At 46.3% G+C, this 20,411-nt stretch overlaps 8 protein-coding genes across 8 annotated transcripts; 2 read left to right on the forward strand and 6 right to left on the reverse strand.

The window, feature by feature from the left end:
• Positions 1 to 1,095: 1,095 nt before the first annotated feature.
• Positions 1,096 to 2,182, reverse strand: N7483_012553 (putative C2H2 finger domain protein (Kin17); the record flags this gene model as incomplete). Its single annotated transcript, XM_057095980.1, has 3 exons — positions 1,096 to 1,918; positions 1,988 to 2,044; positions 2,100 to 2,182. The coding sequence occupies 3 exons, from the start codon at positions 2,180 to 2,182 to the stop codon at positions 1,096 to 1,098; spliced, it is 963 nt and encodes a 320-aa protein (XP_056941951.1).
• Positions 2,183 to 2,745: 563 nt separating this feature from the next.
• N7483_012554 (uncharacterized protein) lies at positions 2,746 to 4,955 on the reverse strand (the record flags this gene model as incomplete). The annotated part of the gene is made up of 3 exons (XM_057095981.1): positions 2,746 to 3,302; positions 3,371 to 4,760; positions 4,824 to 4,955. The coding sequence occupies 3 exons, from the start codon at positions 4,953 to 4,955 to the stop codon at positions 2,746 to 2,748; spliced, it is 2,079 nt and encodes a 692-aa protein (XP_056941952.1).
• A 1,070-nt stretch (positions 4,956 to 6,025) lies between these two features.
• nctB (negative cofactor 2 transcription regulator complex subunit NCB2) lies at positions 6,026 to 6,793 on the reverse strand (the record flags this gene model as incomplete). Its single annotated transcript, XM_057095982.1, has 4 exons — positions 6,026 to 6,145; positions 6,218 to 6,477; positions 6,661 to 6,687; positions 6,772 to 6,793. 4 exons carry the CDS (start codon positions 6,791 to 6,793, stop codon positions 6,026 to 6,028), a joined length of 429 nt encoding a protein of 142 aa, XP_056941953.1.
• A 1,133-nt stretch (positions 6,794 to 7,926) lies between these two features.
• Positions 7,927 to 8,859, reverse strand: N7483_012556 (SDR family oxidoreductase; the record flags this gene model as incomplete). The annotated part of the gene is made up of 4 exons (XM_057095983.1): positions 7,927 to 7,960; positions 8,016 to 8,386; positions 8,457 to 8,770; positions 8,820 to 8,859. The coding sequence occupies 4 exons, from the start codon at positions 8,857 to 8,859 to the stop codon at positions 7,927 to 7,929; spliced, it is 759 nt and encodes a 252-aa protein (XP_056941954.1).
• A 648-nt stretch (positions 8,860 to 9,507) lies between these two features.
• On the reverse strand, positions 9,508 to 11,186 carry N7483_012557 (arylsulfotransferase family protein; the record flags this gene model as incomplete). Its single annotated transcript, XM_057095984.1, has 2 exons — positions 9,508 to 10,179; positions 10,236 to 11,186. 2 exons carry the CDS (start codon positions 11,184 to 11,186, stop codon positions 9,508 to 9,510), a joined length of 1,623 nt encoding a protein of 540 aa, XP_056941955.1.
• Positions 11,187 to 13,769: 2,583 nt separating this feature from the next.
• Positions 13,770 to 14,488, forward strand: N7483_012558 (zinc finger CCCH domain-containing RNA-binding protein; the record flags this gene model as incomplete). Its single annotated transcript, XM_057095985.1, has 2 exons — positions 13,770 to 14,070; positions 14,160 to 14,488. The coding sequence occupies 2 exons, from the start codon at positions 13,770 to 13,772 to the stop codon at positions 14,486 to 14,488; spliced, it is 630 nt and encodes a 209-aa protein (XP_056941956.1).
• Positions 14,489 to 15,263: 775 nt separating this feature from the next.
• Positions 15,264 to 16,400, forward strand: N7483_012559 (non-structural maintenance of chromosomes element 1 family protein; the record flags this gene model as incomplete). Its single annotated transcript, XM_057095986.1, has 3 exons — positions 15,264 to 15,375; positions 15,440 to 16,044; positions 16,104 to 16,400. 3 exons carry the CDS (start codon positions 15,264 to 15,266, stop codon positions 16,398 to 16,400), a joined length of 1,014 nt encoding a protein of 337 aa, XP_056941957.1.
• Positions 16,401 to 16,880: 480 nt separating this feature from the next.
• N7483_012560 (arylsulfatase) lies at positions 16,881 to 18,746 on the reverse strand (the record flags this gene model as incomplete). Its single annotated transcript, XM_057095987.1, has 2 exons — positions 16,881 to 18,229; positions 18,293 to 18,746. The coding sequence occupies 2 exons, from the start codon at positions 18,744 to 18,746 to the stop codon at positions 16,881 to 16,883; spliced, it is 1,803 nt and encodes a 600-aa protein (XP_056941958.1).
• Positions 18,747 to 20,411: the final 1,665 nt, after the last annotated feature.

The following is a 20,411-nucleotide window of genomic DNA, read 5'->3' on the forward strand; positions in this document are numbered from 1 at the left end:
CAAAGAGAATAATATTATTCCAATTTGCATGCCAGCCCATTCTTCACAGCTTCATCAGCCACTTGATGTTGGATGTTTTGCACCTCTTAAACGTGCATATGGTCGGCTTGTTGAGAATCAAATGCGGCTTGGTTTTAACCATATCGATAAATTTGATTTTCTTGAAGCCTACCCAATCGCTCGTAAAGAGGCTTTTCAAAACCAACCCATTCAAAACAGCTTTGCAGCAGCTGGTTTAGTACCATTCAACCCAGATCAAGTACTTTCTAAGCTTAATATTCTTCTTCGAACACCTACACCCCCAGGTAGCCGCCCTACCAGTCGATCAAGCCAATTTTCACCCAAGACACCCCAGAACCTTATTCAGCTTCAACGGCAAGCTAGTTCAATCAAAGCTCTTCTAAGACAACGTTCAAGAAGCCCTCCAAGTCCACTGAAACAGCAGATAGACCAAGTTCTAAAAGCCTGTGAAATTCAGATGCATTCGACAGCTTTATTGGAGGTTGAAACACGTAAATTACGTGCCGCCCACGAGAAGCAGAAGCAGAAGCGCCAACGGTCTACTAGGCAGATACCTAATGAGGGTGGTATGACTGTTCAGGAGGGCCAGGAGGCTATACAGCGTGCTATACAGGTGGTTGAGGCGCCAGTGATCCCTCCCGTACCACGGCCTAGGGCGCCTTATTTACCACCTCAGCCAGCTAGGAGAAAGCTACCGACATGTAAGAAGTGTGGAGAAGAAGGCCATCGATCAGATCACTGTGATATTCAGATAATTATTTTAATAAATTGGCGTTCTGGTGGTAATATTTATGATTAAAACTGTAGGGTAGGCGGTGGGTGGCCCACTCGCTTGGGTGGCCCACTCGCTTGGGAATCACGTTAGCTAAGAAACGATATTAAGGCCAGGATTTACAGGCAGCCATCAGAGTCCACTTCTTTGTGGCCCACTCTATATAGGGACACTCTTAAAATTTTAGAAATTATCAGGTAGCATTAAAAGAAAATCAAGGGTATATTCCATGAAAACACAGCTCTAACTCCCGGTCTACCTTAATACCCAAAGCATATATGTACATCATACTCTCAAGCTTATCATGAAAGCTTAGGTCGCTTCTGGTTTCCAAACCCAGAGTCTTGACGCGACCGCTTCCGCTCCATAGCCTCCATCTCCGCCTTCATTATCCTCTCCTGCTCAGTCATTTTCTTCGGCTGTGCAATCATAGGTCCCTTTTTACCCGCTAGGGGATTCTTCTTCGCCGTCGAGAAAACATTCTTCGGTTTCTGCGCACCAAACGACATGGAGAATTTTGCAGGTGCAGCAGAGGTAGATGCAGGTGTACCTGCGGCCGGAGACTCTGCGCTAGACTCATCCTTCACGCCCGCAGATTCCGTAGCCTTCTTCGGACCCAGTCCAAGGTTCAGTGTCATCTTCTCACCCTCCGCTCGCTGCAGCATTTTCGCATCGGGGTCCTCCTCAGCCGCTGCAGCAGCGTCTTTCTCCCGTGCAGCTTTCCGGGCACGTTCCACCTGATCCTTAATCAATTTCTGTTCCCGTTGTTCGTCATTCTTTTCTTCGCGATCTTTCTTTTGAATGGCTTCTCGCTTTCTCATAGTCTCTGGTGAATTATCGATCCATGATACAAAGAGTCCCTTCTCCGTTTCTTCGACACGACATATTCCGTTCTTGCCGAGGTATTGCGCGAACTGCGTGAGAGAAGAAAATTCGGTGGCGCTCATGTGAACGTGCGTTTTGTCTTGGATAACTTCTTGGTAGTAATGGTTGATGTTGACAGCCTTTTCGCCGTGTCGAGTTCGAAGGCCATCCACGAATACCTTGACGAATTCGTCGGTGTACTGCTTGATGTATTTCTTGGGGTCTTCTCCGACGAGCGCCATTCGTCGGACATGGCTTTCACTATTATCATTGATTCTCGTTAGAAGATACTCAAGTAGAGCTCGAAAACAGGTCTAGTCCGCCACTTACCTAAGTAGATGCTGCTTGAAACTGTTTGCCTCACGGGTTTGTTTTTCGCAAATTTGACTAGATGGAGGTTAGTGGGCTTCATGTTTCCGGTATTTCAACAGCAGTGACTCACCAGTACCACCTTAGTCGACCTAGGCCCTTCTGCTTCATGCGATTTCCGATCGCCTTCACGGATCCAGCTTCGGCTTTCGGCATTGTGTGTGGTGTTGCGAGATGAGAATTTGGGAGTGCGGATTCGAGGTGTGCTGTTGCTACTGATCAATCGTTCCGTGGTGAAAGAGCTCCTGTCAAAGGATTTAGCAGTGGAAGAAGACCAGTTGAGTAGTCGCAGAAGTTGAAGGTCCAAACTTGATCAAGATCAAAAGATGGGGCGCGATAAGAGATAAGCACGTGTTTTTATGAGCCTTACATTTCGGGCACCAATATACTCGACCCTTATATATTTTAAGTCTTATCTTTAGGAGGCCGGATTGAATCGCCAAAATACAGTGATCTGATTCTAGAACTTGAAATGGATTTTGAGTACAAGTAGGAAGATCGAACCTAACTCCGCAAATCCACTGCACCTGCACCAGAAAGCTTTCTAGGAGGGCATAATCACAAGTGTAAAATACACAAAAAAGAAAAATCCAGACCATGAACCAGGTCCCCTTCGCCATAATGAACACATAGATATTGGAGGCAAAAAAAAATCAGAGAAAAACAGCGCGCTGAGTCGTAGAAACCATCAAAGCCAACAAGCACCAGCCAGTCCTTCTTTACACAATGTACTCGTGAATGGCCGAAGGTCCGCTCTCGTTGTATTCAACACGGCTCATGTAGCCCTTGGTCAGACCCTGATCCAGGACGAAGAAAACCTTGGCTCCCATCTGGGCTCCAAGGAATGACCCTTCCTCCATGCCGTGACCGCCTGTAGTAGCGCTGGGACCAGTACTGACGCCGGGGGCATTGGTGTTACCCTGGTCTTTGAAGTCGGGGAAATACTCCGGAAGTCGCAAGGTCTTGACGGAGGTTGGAGTTTGAGAGTGGCCGCTTGAACGGTGGTGAGTCGAGATATTAGGGTCCATGCCAGGGGTGCCTGGTGCAATTGGCATGCCAGGGTTGTTGTGAGTAGCGGCAACTAGAAGAGGGTTGACCCCGTGTGCGGCAGGGTGGTACATAGGCCCGGGCTGTTGGCCCATGGGTGCCGGGGTATTAGTGCCGCCAGTATGGTGAGGAGTAGTAAAAGTAGAAGGAATTTCGGAAGTGAAGATAGTGGCAGATGGAGAAAGAATAAACTTTTGTGTGATGACGCCAAGTAGGGCCTGGGTGAAGCCTGTATATTTCAAGTTAGAAGAGAACTTTTTTTGGCTACATGGTTACGGAAAGGGAAAAGATACGTACCTCGAACTCGACTACCACAGCCAACAATGATGAGTGAATCCCATAACTCACTCCGCTTTGTAGCATCAGGGACAGCCAGGATAGTGTGGTGAATCTGGGTTGCAATGTCCTCCAGGATGCCGCTGGTTAAGCGATCTCCAATCTTCTGACGGGGTGTTGCCAGGAGGAAGCGCTCAACTCCAACCTCAATTTCACGAGAGTGTCGGAGGTAGCGCTGGGTGCCGCTGGTATTATTATCGCCATCCATTTGGACAAACTCCTCATACTGGAAAGAAGCCCTCTCCTTCTTTGAGTTGGGGAGGCGAGGCTGTTTAGGGTCGACGCCGCCTTTCTTATTGGTAGCTTTCTCCTTTTCCATGTTGGCGAGATATTCATTCGTATCTCCGCTGACAATGGCGGCAACATCCAGGACGCCTTCATCATCATCTCCGTTTGTCTCGTTGCCGGTCTGAGCACCGTTACCAAGGCCTCGAGAAGCACCATCGGCTCCATTGGCCTCGCCAGTTGATGCCGCGGCAGCTGGGTTAACTCCTTGGCGTGCGGTGGCTGCAGTACCGGGAAGAGAAGTACCGGGAGGTAGAATCTCAGCAATATTACTCCGCTTGAGCTGCTCGCACATCTCCCGAGTGAAGCCCTTGGGACCTAGTAATTCGATCAATCGATCGGTCATCGCGTCACCACCACAGCCTTCCAGCGCAATGCCTCTGCCATGCTCATTGACCGCGAAGTCCGTGACGGCAGTGACATCCACTTTGCCCTTGCCGACATCAACAACAGTTGCGGTCTGAACACCGAATCCGTAGCACGCCGCGAGAGCTGCGTCCATCATACTGAAGCCCGGGACCTTGAATTTCTCGAAGACGAACTGAGTGATGGCTTCACGGTCGCGTGCTGACCAGATCGGTTGAGATACCAACAGGATGGGGGTGTGGAATGGGGGACTAAGAGAATTGTAGATATGCGTCAACAGGGCGAAGAAGCAAGGCCAGTCAACAATGCGCCCATTTTGAATTGGGTAAACGGCTCCTTGTTCGGAGGTGACATCCTCCTCGTAGAGAACTTCTTCGACAGCCTTTTGAGCGCTATCAGTTCCATTCTCCCCTTCTGGCTTATCAGCCTTCTCGCTTAAACCTCCATTCGCGGTGTCATTCTGGGAAGGAGCTCCTTCCGCGGAATCTTTCATCTCCACATCCTCTTTCGGGGCCTCTGCATGTCCATTGGCGGTAGTGGTGACCTTGGCTTCGCGTTTGTGCTCGCGAACTTTGTACGGCTCGAATTCACCCTTGTTCTCACCGGGGAACATGCGCGTGGGGAAACGGTATCGAGCTGGGGTGAATGTTTCGGGAAGGCCGAGCTGCGCCAGGGTCATTTGCGAACCTGGCGCGATCAACTGGAAAGAAAAGGAGTTAATCAACTTGAGGAAATACCGAGTAGGAATCCAGACTCAACATACCAGCACATGCTCATCCTTGAAAGGTGGCATGTTGGTGAGCTTGCGTTTAGGATACAATGGTGGTGAGGAAGTGCTCTTTCGCGAGCGACGAGGGGTTCCCTTTTTGGGATAGCGTGGGCTTTTGCTTGGCATTTCACGTGATTTGTAGCAAAATATCGTGTTTATGTAATCAGAAGTGGAGTCGCCTGCAGCCTTCTGGTCCGAGGTCCAGAGCCTCAATGAACTCAAGAAGTTAGAGTTGTCAATGATCTGAGCACTTTTGACAAAATGCCGCGCGATGTAAACAGTAGTGGTGGATTTAGAGTGTTGGGGGACTTCTCTCACTTGTTCATCTGATCTTTCACTTAGGCACAGTGACATCTCCCCCAAAACAACTCACCCATTACCGGCAATATATTTACAGACTCCATACTAGTAATAGCATCCAAGTGAATGGTCCGACTCAGAGTTCGAGTTGTTGAAGTTTCTTTAAGCTCAACTTGAAGTTCCAACTTGAAATTTGCGATAACTATAATAGGATCTACTACTAGGTAGTACTACATACACAGTTATCAAATTTAATACAGTGTACATATATCAGTTGACTGAATTACTCGGAAAAAAAAAGAGACCCACATTTGGATCTCATTCGATAAAACATCTTCAAGTTGAAAAGGAAAACTGGCAGAGCAAGAAGTTCAATCTTGATTGCTTGAAGCCCGAGGGCATGCAAATTCTGAAAGCTCCCGAGGTCGCTGCAAAGCTTCCAGATGTGAAACTTCAAGTGCTCATACTAGTATGTCTACCTACCTAGTATCAACGGAAATTCAATACTTTACATGTACCTAGGTACAACCCGAAGCATGAATTGAGTATTCAATCAATGTTTGAATCCCAAAAGCATTCATACTAGGTAGCTACCTACTATGTGTACCAGCTCCAGCTCACAATTTTGTCAACATGAATGCAGATACGCATGGGCTCACTACTGGCAGTTACTCAGATTCTGGGATATACTCATAGCTTATCAAGAAAGTTCGAATATCCATAATGCATTGCAACATCAGGCATATTATAAAATCGCGCCTCGGTACATAACAGACGGAAAAAGATCAATAAACTCCAGATGTCCCTCCCCATCTCTCCCATAAAACACGTAAAGCAGAAAACGCCCAGCGCTATTTTCCTCTATGTCCAGCATGAGTGCTCATGAAGCTCATCCATTACTCCGGACCCGCATTATATTTCTCTGTCGCAGATCGGAAGAGCTCCTGCTGTTGACGTAGGAGCTCCTCCTCTGAGAGACCACTCTGCTCCATCTTGCTCTGTTTCTTCTCTCGGGACTGTGAAGAATAAAAAAGTTAGTATGAAAAATCAAGATGCAAGCAGCCGTTCCAGGATCTATATCCACATACCTTTAATTGCTCTCTATGCTCCTCTGCCACAGCTAGTACCTCTGAGATGTAGTCGCCGAATCCAAGATCTCGCAGCGCCTTCTCAACGTGTTCGCATGCAATGGTCTTCTTCGCTTCTTTCTCACTGATGTCATTGGCTTCGGAGGAAATCAGCGTGATGAACTCAACGCAGCATTCCATGAGTAGATCGCGCGCATCTTTGGAAAATGTTTGACCGGAGGAAGGAGGCAAGATCTCGGTAATGATTTTCTGGACCGTCGCTATTATTCATATTAGTGAGGGGAACGAGACTCGAAACACGGTCCTTAACGGGGTTCCGCGACGCGGGCATTGTATAGCCCTTTATCGGGACTCGACTTTGTAGTCAAACAAAGAACATAGATTCGCCGGAAAAGAACACCCCGTAAATTATCCAGCTGAAATGAAGGAAACAGTGAGCTTACCCTTGGGAAGCGACAGATCGTCGTTAGCTTTAGAGCGAGTCATGTTAGCAGTTGAGCTACAGTAGCGCGCGGAGGTTCACTGGTGTAAGTAAAAGCAAGAGACGGACATACAGTTAAACTCTCTGTCAGACATAGTGAATGATTCAGAGAAAATGAAATAAAGGTCAGAAAGCCACGACAGACCAACGAGATAGGCGACAAAAGGGAAGAATTGAAGATCCGCGTGGGGCCTGGAGCGCTTCCTATTTAACATTTGCGCGCACTTCGGAGCGATATATTTTCCTGCCGGCAGAATTATCCACCGCCTTCGAAGGTACTTATAGGAGTTTTTTTTCTTCAAGTTTTATCTTTCTTTCACTCACTCATGAGCATGGGATTCTATCCTCAATCATCTGTTCCTCGGAATGAATCTTGATGCAGACTCAACTCCGAGGAACTTCGCATACTAATGGTAAGCTTTCCTGTTTTGTGTTTTTTTCTTTGCTTTTTTCTACTATGATGAACTTTCGTTGTCGCCCCTATCTTACAAAACCGTGGTGATTTACCTGTCCTAGCCAAACGGACGAACTGATATCTTGTCTTACAATCTTGAATTTTGTTTGCATATTGGAGTTGAATTCAGTGGCTAACTCCTTGAAGATTCTACAGGTTGAGCTGGACTCGAAAATCTCTATTCTCGGTTAATATCCGAAACCCTCAATTGCTTTGATAGCAAATGGTACGCGAGCCTCTTTCCCTCACTCCATACATACATATTGTATGATGATCCTCCTACATTCCATGCTAAGTATGAAGGTGTACTGCACCTAATGCTTATAAAATGTATTGCTTTTCATCTTTCGGCTGATTACAATCAACCAAATTGAAAAAGTTTTCACTCAAAACATTCCATGGCATTCGATACTGATTGCTTTGTTTGCAGATGTGTAGTATATGAAAATAATTCCTAATGAAAAATTCATACAAAAAACTTCTTGAAAACTTTAATTCTCGTAACGTAAAACAATTGCAAAGCCTCCATGTCCTGATTGATGCTGAGTGGAAAAAACCAATTGCCCAAATCGCGAGTAAACGTAGCTCACGATTAATTTCTACAGAGATGAAGAGGAAGGTAGGTAGGGCTAGCGGTCCGAAGTATTCGGTATGGCCACTCCATCAGCTTGAAGAGCCCTTTCCAACCTTGGTCCTTTCCAAGGTTCCTAAATATGCTTGTATTATCCGCCTGGAAAAGTCGGATGGCTAGCATGGGGTACCTTTGGGACGTGGTTAACGGAAAGCCTTGAGGTCTTCGCTATCCCATCTGTGAATCATTAGCACACTCCATATAAAGATAAGAGAAAATTTCATCAACGTACGAAAGGAATAATCCAGTCAACTCCTTCGGCGCATCGAGCACCAACTTGGCCATGACATGACCAGGCTGCTCTGGGGTAACAAGCTTGCCACCCTCGTGAGCTCCAGTAAACTTCGAGTGCATCTCAGCATCGAGGGTTGCGCCATGAACCTCGCGCAGTTCTCGCTGCATTTCTGTGTCAACCATGCCGGGTCGAACGGCAATAGATGTAACGTCAGGCTCTTCACATCCTAACGTTTGGGTGAAGTTGTTCATTGCTGCTTTGCATGCGGCGTACATGCCCCAGCCACGGTACTTGCCCACAGCGGCACCAGAGGAAGTGAGGATGATTTTGCCCTTGGACTGGCGCAAGGCAGGAAGAGCAGATTTCGCCTATTATACGATTAGCAACGGATTCTTTCGTAGAAGTCAAAAGGATTGGGGAATAAATGAAGGACCGTACAAAAGCGACCAAGCTCATGAAGTTGATGTTGAAGGTCTTCTGCCACTCCTCGATATCGGTGACAGCAATGTTGCCTGTTTGGCCTAGGATGCCATGGTTGAGAACCATGCCGTCGAGTTGGCCGAAAGATTCAAGGGCGACATCAACTGCTTTCTGGGCGAGTGAGAAATCTGCAAGGTCGCCGTTCACCACCTCGACCTGCTTGCTGTACTCATTTTTGAGCTTCTGTAGAGGCTCCAAGCTGCGAGCTACCACCACCACATTGTGGGATTGGGGTGCGGTAAGCAGATACTTAGCAATTGCGAGGCCAATGCCTGTGGAATATCAGCGATGTTTCGTTAGACTCGTGTTCTGGATTCTTACCTCGAGAAGCTCCTGTGACAATAATAGTTTTAGCAGCCATATTGTCCTACATGATATGGTTAGCTAAGGCATCTGGCGCAGGAGTGTTTTTAAGCGGGGTTAGACGCGAGGTTGTTGTAACTTGTGCCATGCAGCCCCGCGAGACACCTGACGAATGAAGCAATTCAGAGCAGGGATTGCGATTTCGACCAACCTTATTTTAAAGATGAAACTGATACTCGAGCTTTTAAGACCGGATGGAATTCGAATATTCTTTATAGCATCGTTTCAAGTCCCTTTATCACACCGAGGCTAGGTATGCCAATCGGCGCTTAATAATCTGGTGGGGTGTGGCCGATCCATGATTCGAGTCCTGAATCCTGATGGAGTTCACGTCAACACAGACCATTCCAGTACTATTCTGTTCCTAGAAGCATCTGAGAAAAGTTTTCTACCCTACATTCAATCCATAATGATCGGGTCAGCCACTTGGGCGCCATGAAATTTTTTTAAAAACGAAACTGGTCATGTTTTTCGGCCTTGGAACTTAAGTTGTTCAAGCCAACTGGTTGTTTCCTTTATCGATTATATACACTGATCAATATAGAGAGGGGCATTATGCCATCTAGCTATAGTATGTGGACCCGACTCCGAGTCGCACTACTAATATTAGTCGCTCTGTGACGATGAGGACAGCCTGAAAGCTAAATCAGACATATACAACTTCCGACTTGCTGACAGCACGGCCAGACTTTACAGCAGCAACCTGCACCACCTTCGTATCTGTCGGAAGCGAGAACTGGGTCTCAAAGCCCTTCTTTTCAATCTGTCCCAACAGACGAAGGCTCACTGCACTGCTACCAGCATAGACCTTATACCCCTCGACATCGGTAGCTCCATTCCAACTAACATAACCTCTGAGGGAAGATGATGCACCGGCACATTCGCTGAGAACATCCTCGGAGGTGGACTTTGAGACAACCAGACTCGGCCGGTAGTATGGAGTCGCACTCCACTCTTGCTTGTAGGCGCGGTAACTCTGGCCTAGGTCTTCGCCTGCGAATTGAGCAGACCACAGAACCTTGCCAGTTGAATCGTATTCTTTGATATAAGGTTGGTCACCATATCCCATCAACGTATTGCCGTTCTCAAGAGGTGTAAAAGATCCCTCTGCAGCAGATGAGACAGGGTATTTTTCGTCAAAAAAGTCAGTCTCGAGCTTTGGAGGATTCGCGGGGTTGGGAGGCAATGTGAGGCGGAGGGTGGTACCCTTGGAAGGGTTGGTGGCTGAACCGGTGTCAAGATCATTTGCAAAGTAGCTGAGGAGGACTTCATTGGGGTTCGAAGAGTCGTTACGAAGCCGGGCCATGTGTTGCCAGGACTGCTTACTGTCAGCAACTTGAACGAATGTAGTAAGAGAAACGCTGTGTGACTTACAAAGTTTCCGTTCTGAGGCAAACTGCCAAAGTCACCGCCAGTTTGGCCATCAATATACCAAACAATCTCACCTTGACGGTTCACAAGGAATGTGCGCCACAAATGACGCGAGTTGATCAAGTAGTGGTCTCCCCATTTCTGAATTGAGTTCATATGGAACCAGTCGAAGGGCTCTGACGCGTTGGATGGGGTATACGGCTCATGTGTCAAATTAACGGCCAGATGGGCCAACGGGCTCCAGATGAACACGGGCTCATTGGTGGTTAGGTCAACCTCCACGGCGATAGAGTCATAAACCCATCCGTCTTTGGAGCCACCCACAGAAGTCAAATCCGCTTGAGTTGTGTTGTACGCAGTCAACAAAATGGTGTTGTCCTCCGTGATGAAAGACTCGTGGACATCTGCATCACAGTCCGCGGTGGTACCCTCTGGTAAGGTCAAGTTCAGATCCAAACACACCGACTTCACCAATGTGTAACTTTCGTCATAGAACTGGACCTTACCCCATCCCCGGCCAACATTAGCACCGTATGCTGCAGCACCTGTGCCAACCCAGAATGTGATAATAGACTTGTCTCCCCAGAACTGTTGTCGGAAATTTGAAGTCTCGCCTTGCGGTCCACCCCAGACAAGTTCATTGTCATCTGTTAAAATGAACGGCGACTCTTGTTTCACGGTCTCTGTTGTGGAACTCTCGTCCTCTTGGCTAATGAAGAGCAGGCCAGATGCAAGATCATTGCTTGTGCGATTGATATCCAGGTATGGAGGAGTGATATTTGATGACTTGAAGGATTGCCAGGGCCAAACATTGGTGTCGTTAGAGACAATATCTCGGCTATTTGTAGCACACAAGTTTGAAGAACCCGCTCTTTTTGTGCCAACTGATAGCGAAAGAGCTGGGGAAGGTGCTATAAGCCACCCGAGGGCGAGAGTGGAGGTCCAAGTTCTCATGGTGACAACGGAGACAATGGCTTGAGTCTCTTATCCTGGAATACTTCAATCAAAGATCGAATACTACATTCCCCCATGGCTTTTATATTATTTTCTTTCTTCCAGGTTTCTAGCACGACATTTACTGAGCTTTCATATTAATTGGTGGGATCATTGTTTACACTAACTATGCCGGACTCCGTACATTACAGAAACAAACAAGGTAAGCTGGGGCAATTATGGAGTACTTGCGGTCATTCTGATTGGAATTTTCGTATTAAAATGAGGGGAACTACAAGCACTCAAGACTCGAAACAAGCAAGATCAACGAAAGTTTCCATACATTTGCGGGATAAAGCCGTTGATCATCGTCGCCAGTTTGATAGCCGAGGGCACTAAATATGTCGTCATTAGAATGATCAATCCCGCAATTTCTCAGAAACACGACCCGTGGACAATATCAATCTCTGCAGAGAACCAGATAGGAAATGCACCGGCCGATCGATCACACGGAATTAAGTATACCTGCTTATTTTTGAGGGGCTTCAATACGCTTTGTCCCGCGGAAACTCCGAATGAGTCCGGTAGAACTGCCGAATCGTCAGGTACAATCTTGTAAATGTTGCGTGCTGCCAGCAAGCTATCACGCAATTCTAGGAACATGAGATTATTTTATAAGCTATTTTGAATTGCATAAACGCTGCGCATTGAAAAGTACGAGTTCAAGTTGCAACATTGAAATTTTCCATGTTTATCAACGACTTCAAGTTCCAACTTGAATATTTGAAGGCTGAATTCATGCCAGTATTTTCATACACCATCCATCACATGCAGCATCATACATATGACAATGTATATATCTTCCTGATGTGGGGGAAATATTACTAGTATGATTGCTAGGTGCCCAGGTGCCAGTCATCAGTTTAAGAGATTAACACAAAGATCCGAGATTCGGACATTCAAGTTTGGAGACCTGACATCTGGACATTTGAAGTGTGTTGTCATCTGGGCCTGCACATGTGATATCAGCACATATGCAGGGCTCAGGATCATCGCTATGCGACCTAAGCATGATTAATTCGTTAAAAATGGTGAAGTAAGAAATTAATTCACATAGATTGGACCGGAGCTACCTGGGAGCTACCTGGGAATTACTGAGAATTACTGAGAATTACTGAGAAAATATTAGCCGGGAATAAAAATTTGAAAGGTTGCGTACTAGGTATTTCGCACTATAATAGGAGGAATACCAGTGGACTATGCATAAGAACCTCTTAACTTGTTTAACCCCACTTCCATTATAAGGTTAAGCCGAGAGCTTGAATCCTTCTAACCTTGAGATATTCCCGAAAGGACTTGGTAGAACTTTACTTATTATATCCATTATATCCATTACTTTTGCGAGAAGAGTCTGTAGACAAGCTGAAAGCACTTGAGAGAAGCATTGTTGCCGAGAAACCGAAATTCCAACACTTAAAGTTGGGCCCTGGCAAAAGGGAGGTGAGGCTTGAGGTCACTTTTCTTCATCCGAACCAGTAATAAGTATGTATGCGCATGCTCAGCTCTCCCCACTGCCCGAAAAACATCAAACTTGAACCTTGGAGGGGGCTTTTGAAACCAGCTTCAATTCTGGGTCTGGTTTAATCCATGTGCAAAGCTAGGCCTTTTCATTGAAGAATCAATTGATAATGCTAATTAAAAACACAACATGTTCCAGATGATTTCTTTACTACCACATTCTAAGGATTTGCGAATTTTTGTTATTAAAGACCCATATTATCGATTCAAGTTTCAACCAAACTAATTTTGATGCTATAAATGATCAACTATTGCTGGATCTTCAATGCACATGTGGAGTGATTCGATGCGCTGTTGTTGCGAGATATGACCGTGGACAGAATGAAGCCCTGGAGAGACTCAATTTGAACTTTGAACTTGGGGTCACCTGAATATTCCTCAGCGCAAACATTTGAATATGGATGTATTTCCTCGGAATTGAACGTATGCAATTCTTCAAGTTTTTTCCAATGTTCTGCCTACAAGTTCAAGCTTTCTCTTCAACTGAAGTTTATCTTGAATTCCGAGTACAAGGTTCAACTTCAAGTTAAAGTTGTGATAACAGTACTGCCTAGTAGTACTAGGACTAGGTAGTAAGGGACAAACATATTGTAGTATCTGTCAAGAGAGAATCGGATCCCGTGAGCTACTATTGGGTACTGTTACATGCAAGATATCGCAAATTTAGTGCTGATTTAAAGATATTAAAGCCATTGGAAAAGAAAGCTCAATAATGTAATTAATAAGAGAGTGAAATTAGTTAAAAACTAGAGGTGATGTTCTCTATTTCCTCTCATCTTCCCATATACAAATAGCGGTCAATTGTTATTCCGAGAGAGCTGTCCACGATTAGTCATCTCCGCCACATGAGCGCTGGAGCTCTCCAGAAACTTCAGGCATTCGATATCAAAGCAACTTTCGGTGTTCGCTTCGTATCCCGAAACCTGTCCCCTTCGTCGCTTTTGCACCTACCCGTCCAGATAATTACCTCTCGTCTCGACAGAAGCCTCCGGAACCCACGCTTGAAACGCCGCACCTCAATTCATTATGGCCAACTACCTCGCTTCCATTTTCGGTACCGAGCAGGACAAGGTCAATTGCTCCTTTTACTACAAGATTGGCGCATGCCGACACGGAGACCGCTGCTCCCGTAAACATGTCAAGCCTTCCTACTCGCAGACCGTTTTGATGCCAAACATGTACCAGAACCCGGCCTACGACCCCAAGAACAAGATGAACCCCAGCCAGATGCAGAACCACTTCGACGCCTTCTACGAGGATGTGTGGTGTGAGATGTGCAAGTATGGAGAGCTCGAAGAGCTGGTAGTCTGTGATAATAACAATGACCGTAAGTGATTTCCCGTTACCTTTTCCCTTTTCCCTTGTTCATGTTCGAGTTCGCGCGCAGGGGGAACTAACTCTTTATCCGCATTACAGACCTCATCGGCAATGTCTACGCCCGATTCAAATACGAAGAAGACGCACAAGCAGCATGCGACGCTTTGAACTCACGTTGGTACGCGGCGCGACCCATATACTGCGAGTTATCGCCCGTGACGGATTTCCGAGAAGCGTGTTGTCGTCTTAATAGCGGAGAGGGATGTGTACGAGGTGGATTCTGCAATTTCATTCATCGCAAGGACCCATCTGCGGAGTTGGACCGGGATATGCGACTCAGCACAAAGAAGTGGTTGAAGGAGCGTGGTCGTGATCCTCGCAGTGCTACCCGCAGTCCAAGTCCTGAACCAACCCGGAGGCGGTTCTAGATTTCCTTGCTCTCTTCTCTCAACAAATATGCTTCTCCTTTGTTCTTTTCTATTCTGTCCATCTTTGGCGTTGGGTGATTTCAGTTGGTGGTGAGTCCACCTTTGCGCGAGCGTGTAAGGGCTGGGGTTTCGGCATTCTCTTTTGCTGATTGGCATTTTGTATTTTATGTCATGATATCAAAGAAGCAAGTGAATTCATTTTTATCACAATTGAACTTTTTGATGCGGCTTGGATAGCGAGAAGTCAACGTTCAAGTTACTTGAATAGGGCCTCGAGGATATAGGCGAGTACTGACCTCGGAAGATCATGCCTCGGACTCAGACTCAGACTGGGCATTTCTCATGCTTTTGCTTGGAGATGTCTACTACCTATCTAGTAATTATGCATCTTGAAATGTTTTCTGTAATCTACATAAGGTCGTTGGCGAGTCAAATGAGAGCTGTGACCCTCAAGCGCCGTGCCCTTGGAGCTCTACAAGCCTTGAATTATGTAACAGTTTGCATAGTTTTATGTAGGACTATGTCAATCATTTTCATAAACTCTGCCATCATAAACTAACCTTGGAAAATTGACCCCACAGAAAGAGAGTAGTTCGTCCTCGAACCTCGAACCTGATACATAGTTCCAGAGTTGGTTATATGCGCAAGTCTTGGCGTTCCCCGCGTCGCGTCAATCCGCGTCTTTTCTTTGCTCTTGATATCGAGACACCTGTCACTCTGTTCTTACTACACTCTTTTCCATGCCCATCAAATCACTGGAATTAAGCTAGGAAATATGACTTCCTACGATGACCGCAACCGAGCCTTCCTGCAGGCCTTCATGGGAAGTTCGTCCATGACATTTGAAGAGGCCCAGCCAGTTCTTGCGGCAATCCTGTCTGCACATGGTGAGTAGATGCGATTCAGCTTGGAAGCTCGGAAATTTTGCTAATATCACGGTGCGTCATACAGATGGAAGAGACGTTAGCGTTGACGACATCACTGAAGAACACCTCTCGTCATACATCTCTGCGGCCAATACCGCAGTCTCTCCCTTCGACCTCGAAATCAGAAGCTCCTTCCACCAGACATCAAGACAGTCCGACCAAGAAAACACAAATCCCCAGCCCACTAGAGTCTACGCCCTTGTAAATACAACTAGTGACCCTCTCACCCAATTGGCGACAACATACTCCGCAGATGAGATCGCCTTTCTTAAACGCGTCCTCGACTACATGTTCGTGACGAACAATACACGAATATGTGAAGGAATGCTTATCTCATCCATACAAGCCATCAATATTCGCTCTGCAGCGGAAGCGAATCGTCGACGATCCACAAACGCTGGAACGCAGGGTGGTGCAGCACAGTCTTTGACAATGACACAAGCTGAAAGTATGATGAAGCGTCTGGTCGAAGAAGGATGGTTGGAAAGAAGCAGGAAAGATAATTTCAGTCTAAGCCCTAGGGCACTGATGGAACTACGTGGCTGGTTGGTCGCGGAATATAATGAAGATCCTACAAGCAGAGGGAACCGTATCAAGTTTTGTGCTGCGTGCAAGGATATCATCACTGTGGTATGTGTCTTTATTCTACATTTACTGGTTTTATTCGCGGGTTATCTAACTTGTCACAGGGACAACGCTGCGGTGATCGTGAATGCCCAGGTCGGCTACATGCGCATTGTCTGCGGAACTTCTTCCGGATCCACAGGGCAGAAAAGTGTCCTACTTGCAAGGCAGATTGGCCTGGCGATGTGTTTGTTGGGGAAAGGGCTGTACTTGCGGCGAGCAGTCGGCGAGAGACTACCAATGAGCCGCGACGTGCGGCTCCTCCTTCCAGTGCAATGGATAGGGATGTGAGTATTGACGCAGGGCCAGTAAGTTCTGATGGGGGAAGTGAGAGCGCAGAGGAAGAGGAAGAGGAGGAGTGAGTTAATGAAAAATAGTCACCTTGGACCGCCTATCTGGAAACAATGTGAATCTGGCAGCCAATTTGATAGAACTGCCGTCATTACACCGCATACTGAGGAACAGAAATGTTTGCTCTAGTCAACTACCTAGCCTAATACTACCAAGGTCTTTGTCTCAAGCGCTGCTGGGAACATTGGCTGGGCTCCAATCCAAAGTTACCCACCGACTGCGCAGACTTGTCTGATATTGATATCAAAATCAAGCTCAATTCTGCTGCGGAAATATTGCAAGAGCCTTGAATGAGACATACGAAGAGGCTGCCACTCCTGGTGTGTCATATCGGTTTTTACCACACATACTCTCAAGTCCCAACCGCATCGTTGAAATCTGTACAATATGAGATCACACTTCTACATACTAATAGAAATTTTGACAAATGTTCTTACTTAATTTCTCTTACATCCAATTTGTCCTGAAAAGAACAGGTATATTTCCGATCCTCATTTAGGCAGTTGGTCTGCCACTGCCGCAGGTATTTCCTTCTTGCCAATGAACTTAATCCAACGGCCCGTGTCTTCAAATTCATCACAAACTCCTTCAATGATATGTCCATCCTTCAGTTCACCAGCGAGACCAACTACACCGACCTCCTTGGCATAGACACTCCAAAGTTGGAGCAGCTCATTGTAAACCTCAGGCTTCTGCTCACTGAGATCAGTCGTCTCGCCAGGATCGTTGATGATATCGAATAGTTCCCAGCGCTGTGGCCCTCTGGGAAGAGGCACATAAGTAATCTTATAGAGGCCCTTTCGAAGACCACCGCTCCCAGCAACCTCCCAGCCAGTGACCCGGTCTTCACCATGGATGGCCAACATTCCAGATCCACCAGATGAGCCAGGGGCAGCCACAGCGTCCAGAATCGGCTTCCAACTCACTCCTCGTACCGGCGCAATATCTTTCCCCTTATATGTACTTCCTGGATGCTGTAATCCAGCATAATCCAGTATAGTAGGAACCATATCCATAACCGTGCAGAAGGAATCAACAACAAGACCACCGTCATTCTGGTTAGAAACCGGCTTCACAACCAGTGGAACTCGACATCCACCCTCAGTGGAAAACGTCTTGTATAGTCTTGACGGTGCAGTAGCTGCATGTGCCCATTGACTCCCATACCAAACAAATGAGTTCCCGCGACCAATGTTTTCCAGTGAGTTATCGTAATACTTCTGGATATGCTCAACAACATTGTCACCAATCAATGGAGTGGCCTCATAACTCGCCCCCTCTGCTCCATTATCCGACATAAAACAGATAACTGTGTTGTCATATTCTCCCGTCTCTTTCAAATACTCGGCCACTCGACCGATGTTTTCATCCATACGATCTACCATCCCGGCAAATGCCTCCATCGATCGAGAAGACTTGGCTCGTTCATCGAGTGGCATCTTTTCCCACTCCACGGGCTCTCCAGCCACGGTGACGATTTCATGGGGCACGACGTCCGGAGCTACCATACCTAGGTCTTTCAGCTTCTGTAATCGGCGAAGTCGGAGAGCCTCTGGACCGTCATCGTAATAGCCACGATATTTGTCCATAGAGGCTTTGGGTGCTTGTAATGGCCAGTGAGGTGCGGAAAATGGCAGATAAGCAAAGAAAGGTTTTGATCGATCCTCGTCAGATCGCTCAGAGAAGAAATCAATGAGTTTAGAGGCATAGTGATCTGAAGAATAGAAGTTGTCTGGAAGCTTGCTCAGATATTCCCCATCTTCCATATGTAAGGCTGTCACGGCAGTTTCGAAGAAATTTGGTGGTTCCTCGAGAACATTTTCGTACTGTGGTTCATATCCTGTTTTCATCAATAAAAATTCCATAATAATTTCCCTGGGGATTGGCAATATAGAAAACATACCATAATGATTTGCACATCCAGGTAGTAATGCAAAAGACCGATCGAAACCTCGCTTATGTGGTCCATACTCTTTCTTAAGTCCCAGATGCCATTTCCCAGACATGATAGTATGATATCCACCCTCTTTTAACAACTCTGGAATCGCAACAACTTTATCATTGAGATAACCTTCATGGCCCGGTGCACCTTGATGAGCAGGGGAATTGCGAATAATTTCCGACAATTGTCCCAGACCTGTTAAGTGGTGATCCGTACCCGTCATAAGCATCGATCGCGTGGGTGAGCAAGCAGCGGCGACATGAAACGCCGTGAATCGCATTCCTCCATTTGAATTTGCAAGCGAATCGATATTTGGGGTTTGGATTTCCGAGCCGAAGCAGCTGCAGTCGCTGAAGCCGAGATCATCGGCGACGATGATGAGGAAGTTGGGTCGTTTGGTTGCGTCTTGCGCCATGTTCAGAGATTCAGTATGCAATAAGAAGTTTGACTTCTCAATTGCTACAGCTATTTTATTTTCTTTTACGCGCGTCTTTCCATCCCCGCGCCTCTCATTTGCCCCGCGTTCAAAGCTGATGCCATTGCGGGTGTCGGATCGGCTCTCGCTCGGCTCTCGCTATACTTCAAGACGGAATTTCCGAGTGATATTTGAGACTTATAAACGATCGGATACGCTTGGTGAGTATTGAAAAATTAAATAATACTTTCATTTAAAGACTTTCAGGTCATTATACCTATGTTTCTAAACAGATTGGAGGGTTTCGGGGAGCTTGGATCTTCGGAGCCTTAAAGTAATGCACAATGCATCAAGGTCCAATAAATATAGATACAATAGAAGTTTATCTCGGTTAAAAAATGCGATAAGGAGCCGTAGGTTGCTTGATTTATCCCTTCAAATGATGTTACAGTCAGAGTGATGTACAATGCAGGGGTCTGTTTTGGATCATGCAGATCTGCGAATTCTCGGCAATTTAGCTCATAATCAAGGAGATGCATTCATCATGCTCAATATTAGCTACTTGAATCCATCATTTTTGTAACTGCCTCGACGCTCTCTTTTGCTCATTTCGTACTAAAATTTCTATTTATGATTCTGGAAGAAGTGGAGTTCCAACATTGGCATGGCTGAGAATACTAAGTTACCAACCGTCAATTGGATGCTAATTTCCGACAATATCCCGTATGAACTCGAAGTATGGAATTCGACCTTCTAGTAGAACAGAGCACGTCAAGTTGTAGCCTTCTGCATTCAGTGTGTTAGGAGTTAATCCATAAAATTGCAGGTCAAGTCAATGTTTTAAATACTATTTACATGTCTCTGCTAAATGAGCCCAGCATTAATTGTGGACCTACACGATGTGATACGAAGCACGAATCACATTCAAATTAGACTAGAAACCAATAGCTCCCCAACATCATGCATCCTTCCTAGCTCCAAAGCCAAGATGCTAAGGCAAGTGGAGGGTAAGTGGAGGTTGGGAAGTCCACGATCCCCATCGGTGCGGATAAGTGCACATCACCCGCACCCGTGGACTCCAGACCATCAACATTACCAAGCATTCCAGCCTCGGCCCTTTGCTTTTTAATCCTAGTTTGTGAAGAAACTTGAATTTCATAAATGACAAGGCCAAGAAAAGTCCACGCAATTGATATATTATGTCTCTCGATTTGGTTTTTCCTCCGATGCCAAGTACTTGTAAAGATGCTGGGGTACTCCGTACTTTGGGCATCTGTAACTGCTGGGGATTAATCAACTGCAGTCAGGCTGTGACAACAAATTCAATGCCAACTAATGTTGTTCTAATAGATGTGTTCTCGTTGGCTCGGCATTCAGAACTTTGAGCGAATAAGCCAATAGGATTCTTGATCTGGAGCTTTCCCCGTGAATAGATGCATTTGTACGACACAAGATGAACTGGCCAGCGGGGTGCATTACCTCACATTTCAGATGTTTTCGTCGGGGCTTATCCACATATCCGGTGTCTAGCCCACTTTGATCGAATAATCGTGCCAGTCTCTCATATTATTCAGCCCGTCTGCCTAGGTGCTTTATGCTCTCATCCTGCATTAGCTCGTCGATCTGCAGGGCCGTTCCTAATATTGAGATTATCATTGGCTAGCT

This window comes from Penicillium malachiteum (genome assembly GCF_028827825.1).
Source record: "Penicillium malachiteum strain IBT 17515 chromosome Unknown utg000005l:1.0-9002435.0:326005.0-9005861.0, whole genome shotgun sequence".
Lineage (NCBI taxonomy): Eukaryota > Fungi > Ascomycota > Eurotiomycetes > Eurotiales > Aspergillaceae > Penicillium > Penicillium malachiteum.